The following is a 15,116-nucleotide window of genomic DNA, read 5'->3' on the forward strand; positions in this document are numbered from 1 at the left end:
TACCCAGAAGTGGAGCTGCTGGATCAGACAGCAATTCTATTTTTAACTCTTCCGGGAACCACCATACTGTCTTCCATAGTGGCTGCACTGTTACACATTCCCACCAATGGTGCACAAAGGTTCCAATTTCTCCACATTGGCAGACACATGGCAATTTGTTTCTTATTAGACTGAGTCTCGCTCTGTCACCCAGGCTGGAGCGCAGTGGCACATTCTTAGCTCACTTCAACCTCTGCCTACCGGGTTCAAGTGAGTCTCGAACCTCAGCCTCCCAAGTAGCTGGGAGTACAGGCGCCCGCCACAACACCCGGCTAATTTTTGTACTTTTAGTAGAGACGGGGTTTTGCCATGTTGGTCAGACTGGGCTCAAGCTATCCACCTGCCTCGGCCTCCCAAAGTGTTGGGATTATAGCCGTGAGCCACCACGCCCGGCCATTTTTTTTTTTTCTAGTAACCATCCTAATGCGTATGGTATCTCATTGTGGTTTGATTTGCATTTCTCTAATGATTAGTGATGTTGGGCATCTTTTCATGTACTCCTTGGTCATTTGTATATCTTTGGAGAAACGTCGATTCAAGTCCTTTGCCAATATTTTCTTCTTTTTTGAGAGACAGGGTCTCCCTCTCCCGCTCAGGCAGGACAGAAGTGGCATGATCACAGCTCACTGTAACCTCTGTTCGAGACCAGCCTGGCCAACATGGTGAAACTCCTGAGTTCAGCTGAACCTCCTGCCTCAGCCTCCTGAGCAGCTAGGACTACAGGTGTGTGCAACCATGCTTGACTACTTAAAAATTTTTTTTTGTAGATACAGGGTCTTCCTATTTTCTTGAACTCCTGGCCTCAAGCAATCCTCACTTCTCTGCCTCCCAAAGTGCTGGGATTACAGGCATAAGCCACTGCACCCATCTTCTTTGCTCATTTTTTAAATGGGTTATTATTTTTGTTGTTGCTGTTGAATTGCAGGATTCTTTATATTCTGGCTATGAACCCCTTATCAAATATGATTGGCATATATTTTCTCCTATTCTTATAGGTTGCCTTTTCACTTGTCTTTTGCTGTGCAGAAGGTTTTCAGTTTGATATAGTGTCATTTGTCTATTTTTGCTTTTGGTGCTTATACTTTTTGATGTTATAGCTGAGAAATCATCGCCAAAACCAATGTTATGAAGCTTTTCCTCTGTGTTTTCTTCTAAGAGTTGTACATTTTTGGATCTCACACTTAGGTATTTTATCCATTTTGGGTTAATCTTTGTATATGGCGTAACTTCACTCTTTTGTATGTGGATATCCAGTTTGCCAGCATCCTTTGTTGAAGAGACTGTCTTCTCCCGATCAAATAATTTTTTTTTTTTTTAGTTTTTTTATGTGTGCCCCACACCACCCTGCCCCCAAGTAATTTTTATACCTTACTGAAAATCATTTAAGACTGGGTGTGGTGGGTTACACCTCTAATCCCAACACTTTGGGAGGCCAAGGCAGGCCAAACACTTCACCTCAGGAGTTTGAGACCAGCTGGGCAGGCAACAAAGCAAAACCTCATCTCTACAAAAAATACAAAAATTAGCCGGGCGTGGTGGTGCATCTCTGTGGTCCCAGCTATTTAGGAGGCTGAGGCAGGAGAATAGCTTGAACCTGGGGGCAGAGGTTGCAGAGAGTCATGATCACACCACTACACTCAAGCCTGGGTGACACAGCAAGACCCTATCTCGAAAATCATTCGACTATATAGATGAAGTTTTATTTCTGGGCTCTCTATTACATTCCATTGGTATTTATGTCTGTATGCCACTACCATACTGTTTTGATTATTATAGATTTATAATAAGTTTTGAAATTTGGACATGTGAGACCTCCAAATTGTTCTTTTTTGAGAGTGTTTGGCTATTTGGAGATTTCTGAAATTCTATATGGATTTTTCTATTTCTACAAATCATGCCACTGGGATTTTGATAGGGACTGCATTAAATTTATGCTTCACTGTAGGCAGTATTGACATTTTAACAATATTAGGTTTTTTTCTTTGACACGTGGTCTCGCTTTGTCACACAGGCTGGAGTGCAGTGGTGTAATCTGCAACCTCCGCCTCCCACGTTCAAGCCATTCTCTAGCCTCAGCCTCCGGAGTAGCTGGGATTACAGGTATGCGCCACCACGTCTGGCGAATTTTTGTATTTTTAGTAGAGGTGGGGTTTCACCATGTTGGCCAGGCTCACTTGTCTCAACTCCTGACCTCAAGTGATCTGCCCGCCTAGGCCTCCCGAAGTGCTGGGATTACAGGCATGAGCCACTGCACCTAGCTGAACAATACGAAGTTTTCTAACTCATGAGTATGGTCTGTCTTCCATTTATCTGTGTCTGGTGTACTTTCTTTCAACAATGTTTTGCAGTTTTATATAAACAAGTCATTTACCTCCCTGGTTAAGTTTATTTGTGTATATTTTATTCTTTTTGATGCTACTATATATATGAAATGTTTTCTTAATTTTTGTTGTTAGTGTATAGCAGTGCAACTGATTTTTCCATGTTGATTCTGTATCCTGTAACTTTGTTGAATTTGTTTATAACTAGTAAGTTTTTTTGTGTGGCATCTTTAGGGATTTCTACACAAGATGTCATCAAAGAACAGAGATAATTTTACTACTTTTCAAAACTGTATTAACTTTTATTTTTCTTGCCTAATTGCTCTGACCAGGACTTGCAGTCGTATATTTGGGAAAAGTGGCAAAAGCAGGCATCCTTGTGTTGCCTTGTCTCACAGGAAAAGCCTTCTGTATTTGAGTGCCTTTATTATGAAAGAGTGTTGGATTTTGGTAAATACTTTTTCTGTATTATGATGATGATGATGATGATGTGGTGTATTCCTTTATCTTGTTAAAGTGGTATGTTTCACTGACTTTTGTATGTTGAGCCATCCATGCATTCCAGAATAAATCTTTTGGCCATGATGTGTAATCCTCTCAATATGCTGTTAAATTCTGCTTCCTAGGGCTCTGTTGATGACTTTTTCATCAATATACTCATCAAGTGGTCTGTAGTTTTCTTTCCTTGCAGTGTCTTTGGTTACTGAATAAGGTAACGCTTGCCTCATAGAATGAGTGTGGAAGTATTCCCTTCTCTTCAATTTTCTGGAAGAGTCTGAGTAGGACTGGTGTTATTTCTTTAAATGCTTAGTAGAATTCACCAATGAGGCCATCTGATTCTAGGTTTTTCTTTTTTGACAAGTTTGTGATTACTGAGTCAATGTCTTTACTAATTATTGGCCTGGCAGGGTGGCTCATGCTTGTAATCCCAGCACTTTGGGAGGGTGAAGTGGGCAGATCACCTGAGGTCAGGAGTTCAAGACCAGCCTGGTCAACATGGCAAAACCCTGTCTCTACTAAAAATACAAAAATTAGCTGTGCATGGTGGCGGGCACCTATAATCCCAGCTACTCTGGAGGCTGAGGCAGGAGAATCGCTTGAACCCAGGGGGCAGAGGTTGCAGTAAGCTGAGACTATACCACTGCACTCCAGCTTGGGCAAAAGAGTGAAACTCTGTCTCAAAAGAAGAAAGAAAGAAAAGAAAGAAAGAAGAGAAAGGGAAAAGAAAAGAAGCGGAAGGGGAAAGGAAAGGAAAGGATCGATTGATCTGCTCAGATTTTCTATTTCTTCCTGATTCAGGGTTGGTAGGTTATGAAGATAAATAATTTTCACTATAGCCCTTTCACTTGACTAAAGAGATATTAGAAGCTAGGATCTCACACTAAAATAGAGAGTTAAGTATAGCCACAGCAGAAACAGGAATAAAGCAAAATACTATTAAAAAGAGTTTTTGAAATTAGCAGTTGGACCCAATAAAATCAGGGAGGCTGGGCAGCGTGGCTCACACCTGTAATCCCAGCACTTTGGGAGGCCGAGGTGGGAGGATCACTTGAAATCAGGAGCTCAAGATCAGCCTGGCCAACATGGTGAAACTCTGTCTCTACTAAAAATACAAAAATTAGCCAGGCATGGTGGCGGGCGCCTACAATCCCAGCTACTTGGGAGGATGAGGCAGGAAAATCACTTGAACCCAGGAGTCAGAGGTTGCAGTGAACTGACATCATTCCACTGCGCTCCAGCCTGGGCAACAAGAGCAAAACTCCATCTCAAAAAAAATAATAATAATAGTAAAATGAAATGAAATGAAATAAAATAGAATAGAATCCAAGGAATGTAAAAAAATGAATTAAAAAATAAAATCAGGGAAAAGGAGTTCAAAATCACAGTATAGCATTTCTTTGCCATTTATACTTTTAAATCAAAGTAGAGACAATAAATGTACTCTATAGTAAGGAAAGCAAGCTACAGAAGCATACATCTAAACACATTTATGTTTACAGAAAAAAAAATTGTGATTTAGCTGACAATTTTCTGTATGTACATAAACTCTTACCTATTTAGCCCTTCACCCACAGGTGGTTTTTGGTTATCATCTAAGTAGACAACTACTTCTTTCCTCCGGATATGCACAATATCATCCAAATTTAGATTTGTCAAATTCACATCTCCTTCAAAATAGATTGAACCATAACCTATAAATCAGAGCAAATAGTTAAAAATTCATTCTGTATGAAGGCAAATACCTACTTTACAACTATAGTGATTAAACAATCACAAGGAGAAAGCAGTTTTAAGTATTAGTATTTTAAATAATTCAGCAAGTCCTAGACTGGTAAGAATGGGGACTTAGGGAGTAACTTCAATTACACTGTTATCTGATTTAAAATCTGCATTTTTCTTTTCTTTTTTTTTTTTTGGCAAGGTCTTGTTCTGTTGACCAGACTGAAGTGCAGTGGTCCTGGCTCACTGCAGCCTGAACCTCCTAAACTGAAACAATCCTCCCACCTCAGCCTCCCAAGTAGCTGAGACTACGAGCACATATCACCAGGCCTGGCTCATTTTCTTTACTTTTTGGTAAAGGTGAGGTCTCACTATGCTGCCCAGGCTGGTCTAGAACTCCTGAGCTCAAGTGATCCTCTCACCTCAGCCTCCCAAAGCGCTAGAATTACAGGTGTGAGTCACTGCGACAGGCCTAACATCTGCATTTTTATAAAACTCCCATTAGCCTCAAAACAACCTTCTTAAATCTCTTCCCATTTATCTATAATGACGCTATATAAACAAACCTTCGCACTTGGCCTGGCATATGGGTTAAAATGCCTGAGCTCTTTTTAATACAATATACCACAGTGGCATTTCCCACAAGAAAATTATCAGTAATAATAACATGAAGTTCATGCTAAGTGTTATACATCTCTTGCCTATTATTCAATTTTCTCAGAAGTTCTTGGTATTTCCAGTATTTTCTTTAATTACAGAAAATTAAAATGACCCAAATAGTTACTAGCACCAAACAGGTATACCTAAGCCCAAAGAATATTATATGGTTCTGTGCTTCTCAGGAGGCTGAGGCAGGAGAAATGCGTGAGCCCAGGAGTTGAGATCTGCCAGGCAATGTAGCAAGACCCCATCTCAACAGAAAAAATAAAATAAATAAAAATAAAAAAATTTACATGGTTCCAGTCTTTCTTGTTTTGTTACTTATCAATCAAAGTATTTAAGATTCAGGCCAAGGTGGGCCCAAATGTAGGAAAATGAAGATTCAGCTATCAAAAGCTTCCCCTAATTACAAAAATAAGGTGCAACTCTCTGGCTTAATCACTAAGTGCTAAACTCACACTTACCTTTCCGACCAATAGTGAAGTCAGAGACAATGCACTCTCCTTTTTCATTAGTAATTTTAGCAAGGTCATCCATAGATGGAATAGTATAGTAACCAACCTTAGTGAGAATAATACCTGTGACAAAAAAAAAAAAAAAAAAAAAAAAACCAGAAAAAAAAATAACCTGAAATAATCAGCAACTAAATCATCATATAAAGAGAAAATATATCAGAATGAAGAATTTTCCAAACTACTTTTCTACGAAACATGATTCCTAGGAGAAGGGGTGTGTGAGTGTGTGTGTGTGTGTGTGTGTGTGTGTGTGTGTGTGTGTGAAAAGCTTCATGGTCAAATAGGTTTGAAGAACATATATATGATACATCAAAGAGTCTAAAACTTACAGTAAATAGCCTATAAAACTCTGCTTAACCTCATGTTTTTCCAGATTTAACCACAGAACATTATTTTCAAAGCACACCCATTAACATCCCGGACTATAAAAGGTATCCCATAAAATACTCTGAGAAAAGCTTAATCAGCTTTTTATTTTATATTACACACAAGGATACCAAAATCTACAGTGGAAATAACTTGCGTTGGCTTATACTGTAATTTAACAATAGAAGTAGATATAAAACTCCAAACCCAATTCTTGTTTCATTGCCTGTTTTGCATAAACCTCTTTTATTTTTCAAATTTACACTCCCAAATAAAGAGCTAAAAGAAAGATGAAAAATCCAGCCAGGCAAGGTGGCTCACGCCTGTAATCCAAGGACTTTGGGAGGCCGGGGTGAGTAAATCACTTGAGGCCAGGAGTCCAAGACAAGCCTGGCTAACATGGCAAAAATCCATTATCTACCAAAAATACAAAAATTAGCTGGGCATGGTGGCGGGTGCTTGTAATCCCAGCTACTCAGGAGGTTGAGGAAGGAGAATCGCTTGAACCTGGGAGGCAGAGGATGCAGTGAGCTGAGATCACACCACTGCACTCCAGCCTGGGCAACAAAGAGCGAAACTCGGAAGGAAGGGAGGGAGGGAGGAAGGAAGAAAAGAAGAAAGAAAGAAAAAATTAAAATAGAAAAAAAAAAAACCAAAATAAAAAAAGCAGAGCGCTGAAAAACTCAAGGAAAGTAGTGGAACACTGGTGTGCTTGCTTGCTCTATTCACTCCTTGTCCTACTTGTAGTCAGATATAAGGCTAACTTGCTCTCTGAGAGAAAAGTATTTCAGGCCAACATCAGACCAAACTCCAGCCTCCAGCAACACCCACTTGTATACTTGCTTCTTGGGAAGGGAACTCTAAATTGGGTGGCAGCAAACAAGGTAAATGAAAAAACTAGAATATAAAACTTCCTATTAAAAAGATATATAGTAGCATAATAAATTCATGTAGATATACATACACAAATACAGATTAAGCACCTGGAATTCTTTTTTTTTTTTTTTTTAGGAGACAGGATCTTGGTCTGTCAACCCAGGCTGGAGTTCAGTGGCATAATCATAGCTCACTGCAACCTTGAATCCTGGGTTCAAGTGATCCTCCCACCTCAGCTTCCGTAGTAGCTGCAACTACAGGTACATGCCACCACACTTGGCTAATTACTTTTAAGTTTATTGTAGATATCAGGTCTTGCTATGTTGCCCGGACTGATTTCAAACTTCTGGGTTCAAACGATCCTCCCACCTAAGCCTGCCAAAGTGCTGAGCCACCACACCCAGGCTACCTGGGATTCTTACTGTCAAAGTATAAAGTTCTTTCCTTATGATACTAAGTAACCAAATATATATATATATATATATATAATGGCAATAAGAAAACTAAATATAAATTTTGGAGACACTTCAAGAATACCACAAAACACCCAAAATGGGCTGGGCATGGTGGCTCATGCCTGTAATCCTAGCACTTTGGGAGGCCAAGATAGGAGGATCGCTTGAGCCCAGGATTTTGAGACCAGTCCAGGAAACATGGCAAAACAAAAGATGCAAAAATTAACGGGGTGTGGTATCATGTGCCTGTAGTGCCAGCTACTCGGGTGGCTGAGATGAGAGGTCCTGATCCCTGGAGGTTGAGCCAAGACTGCGACACTGCACTCCAGCCTGGGCGACAGAGAGACACTGTCTCAAGAAAAAACAAACAAACAAACAAACAAACAAACAAACAAAAAAAAACAATAAGCAATCTATCTGAGTTTACAAAGCCAGGAAAAATATCAGGATAGCCTCTTTGGCTATAAAATTTGGGTTCTTTAGACTACACCAGGATAATTAAAGATGTATCAATTTTCATACTCTAAGGTCCAAAGAGTATGCGAACTCTGAATCAACTAAAGCATAAAACTGCTTAAATATTAAGCTCTCCTATGTGGGATCACATAAAATAATACTTAAAATGCCAAACAGCTGACTTCCATATGTTGAATATCTGCAACAAGCAAGTCATCTCGAATGACTGGTAAGAGACTAAACATGCATCAATCTGAACCTGACCTGCTGGGTGCATATGGTAAGAATTATTTTCTATTTCTTCTCGGTCATCCTGAAGTGACTCATCATGAAAAGAGGTTTCTTCACTGCTTCCTTCCAGCCCATTTCGCAAAGCAGCACGCATGTTTAACGCAACAATGGTATCATCCACACTGTTGCTGTTGCTGTGTTTATTTCCAGCACTTTCTGGGGTTTGAGGAATAGGTTTGGCAATAGGGTTAGTATAAAAATGTGACACAAGGGAATCTTCTTCTCCATCCTGCTGGTGATTCTCATCAACAGGTTTGCTTAGGAAACTAAATCTGAAAAGGAAAAGAAATAATACCTTAGCCTCTTGTAGTAGTAATAACAATGATAATAGCTAACTAATACCGAGCCTTTACTAAGTGCCTGGCACTGTTCTGGATAGTTCCATGTATTAAAAATTCACTTAATACTTACTACAGCAGTACTGTGAAACAGATAATTACTATCTCTATTGTATACTCTCCTATGTGGAATCAAATAATTGGTTAATTTTAAGATTAAAAACTGAAAAAAATGTTAGATTTTTAAGATTACAATCAACAAAATGTTTAAAAATGCTTTATAAATAATAATTTAAAAAAACACTAGAATTTTATCCAAAAGAAAAAAAAACAGGAGTGCAAAGGTGTCTATACAAAGGGTTTCTTTTTTTTTTTTCTTTTTCGTGATACAGCCCTCAGGAGGCCCTGAGAACTTGTGCCAGTATATAAAGATTTTTACTGAAGCACTATTTTGAGTAGAGGAATACCGGATAATCTAAATGTCCACTAACAAGGAACTGGTCAAGTTATCTTACATTCACAATAATGACTTATGCAATCATTAAAAAAGAAAAGACAAATATATTCATACAGATAATGGAAAGGCATTTCTAATAAAATAAATGGAAATAAGCAGGTTACAGAATATATCATTCATGCATAATCTTTATATAATAAAATATATTTATAAAGAAATAAATTTCGGCTGGGTGTGGTGGATAACGCTTGTAATCCCAGCACTTTGTGAGGCCAAGGCGGGTGGATCGCTTGAGGTCAGGAGTTCAAGACCAGCCTGACCAACATGGCGAAACCCTGTTTCTACTAAAAATACAAAAAAAATTAGCTGGGCGTGGAGGTGCATGCCTGTAATCCCAGCTACTCAGGAGGCTGAGGCAGGAGAATTGCTTGAACCATTCACATCAGAGGATGCAGTGAGCCGAGATCGTGCCACTGCACTCCAGCCTGGGTAATAAGAGCAAAACTCCATCTCAAAAATAAATAAATAAATAAATTTCTGATATGAAAGAATATATACCTAACTATTAAGAATCACTGTACAAGGCTGGGCACGGTGGCTCACGCATGTAATACCAACGTTTTAGGAGGCCAAGGCGGGCAGATCACTTGAGGTCAGGAGCTCGAGACCATCCTTGGCTAACAAGGTGAAACCCCGTCTCTACTAAAAATACAAAAATTAATCAGGCATGGTGGCGGGTGCCTGTATTCCCAGCTACATGGGAGGGTGAGGCAGGAGAATCGCTTGAGCATGGGAGGTGATCTTGGCTCATGCCACTGCACTCCACCCTGGGCGACAGAGTGAGACTCTGTCTCAAAAAAAAAAAAAAAGAAAGAAAATCATCACAGACAAAATATCCCTTAAAGGGCTGAAGGGTGTCAAATACATGCTAACTCTGTCCAAAACAAGATACACAAATACCAAAATAGTTCTGAAGCACTAAATCAGAACTCCAATAATTTTAAGGTTTAATGAATTCAAAAGACAAAAACATGATTTGATTTCCAGGTGCTCATAAGCTGTAATACTTCTATGTAATATTCACCAAACTTCATAAATTTTCATAAATTCCTAAGAATGTCTTAAAAATGAGACTATGACTCTCTACTAAGAAGAATTCAAAACAGAATTCAGTGTACCTCTCTCCATTTTCTGGATATTCAGATGGTGAAGCTAGATTTTCTGAATCACGATTAACAGGAGAAAAGAGATTGCTATTATTAAGGTTCTTCAAAACCAACTTCTTAATGCTCTTCCTATAAACAAGAAACCAAAAGAAGAAGAAAAAAATTACTCAGGCATACAGATATGTCCCAGACATTATCTTAAAAACTGGAGTCCAGTGGTGCACTTCTGCTCAACTCTTGTACACCTAAGAATAACCTAACAAGTTTCATTTATAAACGCTTCCTAGGATTGTATAGCCAAAACACAAGGTGTCAAATACCTTGCACTATGGTGTTTGGAAGAATAAAGCTAAACACCTTCAAGTCAAAGTGGAAAATCCCCTTGAAAACTGTCCTCCTCCCAGCTCTGAGCACTTTATCCAGACACTTCGTTCACTCATCACATTATGTTTGTGTTTCAATCATCTGTATACTCTCTAAATGCTTTCTCTCTCTTTTGGCAGTACAAACGTATGGCTGTCTCACCATAGAACTCATAGTGCTGTCTTGAATGAAAAAGGTAAATAGACATTTGCTGACTAAAAAGTTTTTTCTTTTTACTTTCTTTGGTTTGCCCAAAGAGAGAGAATTTTTTAAAAACATGACAAGAAAGTATTGAAGTAAAAAATCCTGTTATCAAATAATGCAAATGATCGATCACAAATACCTAAAAAGTTCAGGTTTTTCTCTTTTTTCTTTTTTTTTTTAGACAGAGTCTCGCTGTGTCACCCACGCTGGTGTGTAGTGGTACAATCGCTGATCATGGCTCACTACAGCCTTGACTTACTTCCCAGACTCAGGCTATTCTCCCACCTCAGCTTCCCGAGTAGCTGGGACGATAGGCACCCACCACCATGCCTGGCCACTATTTTGTTGAAACAAGGTTTCGCCAGGTTGCCCAGGCTGGTCTAACTTAGCCTAATGTAAGAGCACTGTACTCATTCACTACAGAGTACACACTCTTTTCAAGTACACATGGAACATTTATAAACTAACAATATACTGGGCCATTAAAGGAACTCTCAAATTTCTAAGAATTGCTATTGCTATCGCCTTTTACTTTTCATCTAGAAGTTAATAACAAAAACATAAAAAAAACAGAGTTGAACTAAAAGGAAAATTTACATATTTAAATGCATATATTTGAAAGAAGGAAAGCTGAAAATCAAAGGGGAGAGGAGAAAGGAACAAGATAATAATTAAATATTAATAAGATATAATAAATTAAAAACTGATGAAATAGGAAACAGTCACAGGAGCGAGAACATCAATAATGCCATAAGTTAGTTCTTTGAAGTTACCAGTAATACTGGGAGATCCCTGGTCAAACAGAAAAAGAGGGCCGGGCGCGGTGGCTCACGCCTGTAATCCCAGCACTTTGGGAGGCCGAGGCGGGCGGATCACGAGGTCAGGAGATCGAGACCATCCTGGCTAACACGGTGAAACCCCGTCTCTACTAAAAATACAAAAAATTAGCCGGGCGTGGTAGCGGGCGCCTGTAGTCCCAGCTACTCGGGAGGCTGAGGCAGGAGAATGGCGTGAACCTGGGAGGCGGAGCTTGCAGTGAGCCGAGATCGCGCCACTGCACTCCAGCCTGGGCGACAGAGCGAGACTCCGTCTCAAAAAAAAAAAAAAAAAAAAAAAAAAAAAAAAAAAAAAAAAAAGAAAAAGAAAAAGAGAAGGCACAATAAAAGTCAATGTTGGGAATGAAAAAGTAGGTGTCCCTATAGACGCCACTGACATTAAAAAAAAAAAAAAGACAAGGGTATTTTTAAACAACTTTATGCCAATAAATTTGAAATTGTAGTTATTGAAATGAATACATATTACAAAAATATAACATCAAAAGTCACTCAAAATATAAAATAAAAAGCTGAATAATCCTCTAACTCTTAAATACTTTTTCCCCCAAACAGTCTTACAAATACTACTTCAGACCCATCTATCATTACCAGTACCAAACATCTGATGTTACCATCAGATTAGATTACCAACTTTTCTTTCTTTTTTTTTTTTTTTTGAGACAGGCTGGAGTGCAGTGGTGGTATCATAGCTCACTGCAACCTTGAATTCCTGGGCTCCTGTGATGCTCCCACCTCAGCCTCCCAAATAGCTGGGACTATCGGCATGTGCCATCATGTCTGGCTAATTAAAAAAATTTTTTTTTTTTAGAGACAAGGTCTCATTTTGTTGCCAAGGTTGGTCTCACTGGCCTCTCTAGTGATCCTCCTGCTTTGGTCTCTCAAAGTGCTGAGATTACAGATGTGAGCCATTGTACTCAGCTAGAAATTATTACCTTATACAAACTTTTCTAGAAAATAGAAAGAGGAAATACTCTCCAGTTTGTTCATGAGGTCAGCATAATCTTTATACCAAAACTGGGTAGGGACGCTGTAAGAAAAAAACGTTAGCTGAACACAGTTGTGCACACACACCTATAGTCCCACGTACTTGAGAGGCTGAGCAGGATCACTTAAGGCCAGCCCGGGCAACACAGGAAGACCTCATCTCAAAACAAAAACAAAAACAAAAACAAAAACAAAAACAAAAACAAAAAACCCAGGTGAGGGTGGGGGGCAGTGTGTGGAATTTAATTAATGAACACAGAGGGCAGAACTCCTGAACAAAATTTTACAAAGTTAATCCTACAAGCAAGAAAGTTACCAAGCACTACTGAGGCATGTGGAAAGGACTTACGAGCCAATCTGAAAGGGCTCCTTGCTGCCCAAATATGAGACAATTTGAACATCACAGAAAACAATAACTGCATTGGACTGAAACATAGCAACTGGGGTTGGGGGTAGAAAGAGAGAGTAAATAAAGGTGGCATGGTGGATTGCGCTGTAATTTCAGCACTTCAGGAGGCCAAGGTGGGGGGATTGCTTGAGCCCAGGAGTTCAAGACAAGCCTGAGTAACACAGTGAAACACCATCTCTACTATAAAGTAGGAACACAACTCTACGAAAAAATTTTTTAAAAATCAGCCAGGGACAATGGCGTGCACTTATAGTCCCAGCTACTTAGGAAACTGAGGTGGGAGGATCACTTGAAGCTAGGAGTTTGAGACCAGCCTGGGCAACACAGCAAGATCCTGTCTCTACAAAATAAAAAAAATTACCCAGGTGTGGTGGCACGCACCTGTAGTCCCAGCTACTCGGGAGGCCAAGTCAGAATAATCCCGAGCCCAGGAATTCAAGGGTGCAGTGAGCTATGACAGCGCCACCGCACTCCAGCCTGGGTGACAGAGTAAGACCCCGTCTCAAAAACAAAAAAAAAACCAAAAATAGTGTCGCAAGAGTAGTCTTCATTGATGTGACATGTGAGTACAGAGTGTCAGGGTTAACTATATGGATATATGAGGAGAAGTGTTTCAAAGGGAACAATTTGGGCAAAGGCCCAAATAAATAGCATGCCTATCCTGTCCTAACAGGAGCAAGGAAGCAGTAAGTTTAGAGTGGAGTAAGCAATGGAGAGAATCGTAGATGTGTTCAGAGCAGTAATGGGAAATCCTATCTTCGAGGACTTTATATGCCAATGTAAGCACTTTGGTCCTTACTCTGAGTAAAAAAATGTGAACTACCTTAGGCTTTTGAGGAGAAAAGGGAAATGATCTGACTTATGCTTCAAAATGACCACTGTGGTAGCAATGTTTAGAATCAGATGCAAAAGAGTAAGAGTAAAAACAGAAGAGTGGGGCTGGGTGCGGCGGCTCACGCCTGTAATCCCAGCACTTTGGAAGGCCGAGGCAGGCAGATCTTGAGGTCAGGAGATCAAGACCATCCTGGCTAACACAGTGAAACCCTGTCTCTACTAAAAAAAAATGCAAAAAAATTAGCTGGGCGTGGTGGTGGGCGCCTGTAGTCCCAGCTACTTGGGAGTCTGAAGCAGGAGAATGGAGTGAACCCAGGAGGCAGAGCTTGCAGTGAGCCGAGATCGGGCCACTGCACTCCAGCCTGGGCGACACAGCAAGACTCCATCTCAAAATAAATAAATAAATAAAAATAAAAACAATAAGAACTGAAGAGTATATTGTGGTAATTCAGGCAACAGATAGTGGTGGCTTGCACTAGGGTAATAGCAATGAATGTGGTGAGAACTATACAGATTCTAAGTAATTTACAGGGTAGAACCAAGAGGATTTGCTGATAACTTAGATGAGGAATGTGTGACAAAGTCAAGGAAGATTCCAAAATTTCTGACCTGAGCAACTAGAATGATAGTAATGCAATCATCTGAGACAGGTTTTGGGTAGAACAGGTTTGAGAAAGAAAACATGGACATGTTAATTTTAAATCAATTTCTTTTAGACATCGAAGTGAAGATGTAGAGTAGGGTAAGATACAAGAATCTTGAGTTTGGTAAAGAGGTCTGGGTTGGAGATAAAAATTTGGGAATCACCAGACTATAGATGATATTTAAAGCCATGAGAATAAATTGAAGCACTTTGGAAATAAGCATAGATAAAACGTGATCAACAACTGAGCCAAGGGCACTCTAATTTACAGACAGTGGAATGAAGAGGAACCAGTAAAGGGGACTGAGAAGCAGCAACCAGCAAGGCAGGAAGAAAACTAGGAAATTGTGGGGTCCTGGAAGACAATTATGAAAGTGAATCAAGGAGGAGGGACAAGATCAACTGTGTAAAATGCTTCTGTTACATTAAGACGGTTGATAGGTAGCTGGGCGTGGTAGCTCATGCCTGTAATCCTAACACCTTGGGAGGCTGAGGCTTGAGCCCAGGAGTTCGAGACCACCGTGGGCAACACAGAAAGACCCTGTATCTCCAAAAAAAAAAAAAAAAAAAAAATTACTGGGCATGGTGGTGTGGGCCTGTGGTCTCAGCTACTTGGGAACTGAGGTGGGAGGATCACCTGAGCCCAGGGGTCGAAGGTGCAGTGATGTATGATTGCACCACTGCACTCCAGCCTGGGCAATGGCATAAGACTCTTGCCTCAAAAAAAAAAAAAAAAAAAAAAA

General features: G+C 39.8%; 1 protein-coding gene across 12 annotated transcripts in view; it reads right to left on the reverse strand.

Moving 5' to 3' along the window:
* Window positions 1-15,116, reverse strand: part of NUP98 (nucleoporin 98 and 96 precursor) — a 122,893-nt gene that overhangs the window by 39,953 nt on the left and 67,824 nt on the right. For all 12 annotated transcript variants that reach the window (XM_008961891.5, XM_055094009.2, XM_034932006.3 and 9 more), the window contains 4 exons: window positions 10,113-10,229; window positions 8,173-8,471; window positions 5,705-5,818; window positions 4,414-4,552 (listed from right to left, as the gene is read on the reverse strand). In XM_008961891.5, coding sequence (XP_008960139.4) covers window positions 4,414-4,552; window positions 5,705-5,818; window positions 8,173-8,471; window positions 10,113-10,229 — 669 coding nt within the window. The remainder of the gene's footprint in view (window positions 1-4,413; window positions 4,553-5,704; window positions 5,819-8,172; window positions 8,472-10,112; window positions 10,230-15,116) is intronic.

This window comes from Pan paniscus, chromosome 9 (genome assembly GCF_029289425.2).
Source record: "Pan paniscus chromosome 9, NHGRI_mPanPan1-v2.0_pri, whole genome shotgun sequence".
Classification (NCBI taxonomy): Eukaryota; Metazoa; Chordata; class Mammalia; order Primates; family Hominidae; genus Pan; species Pan paniscus.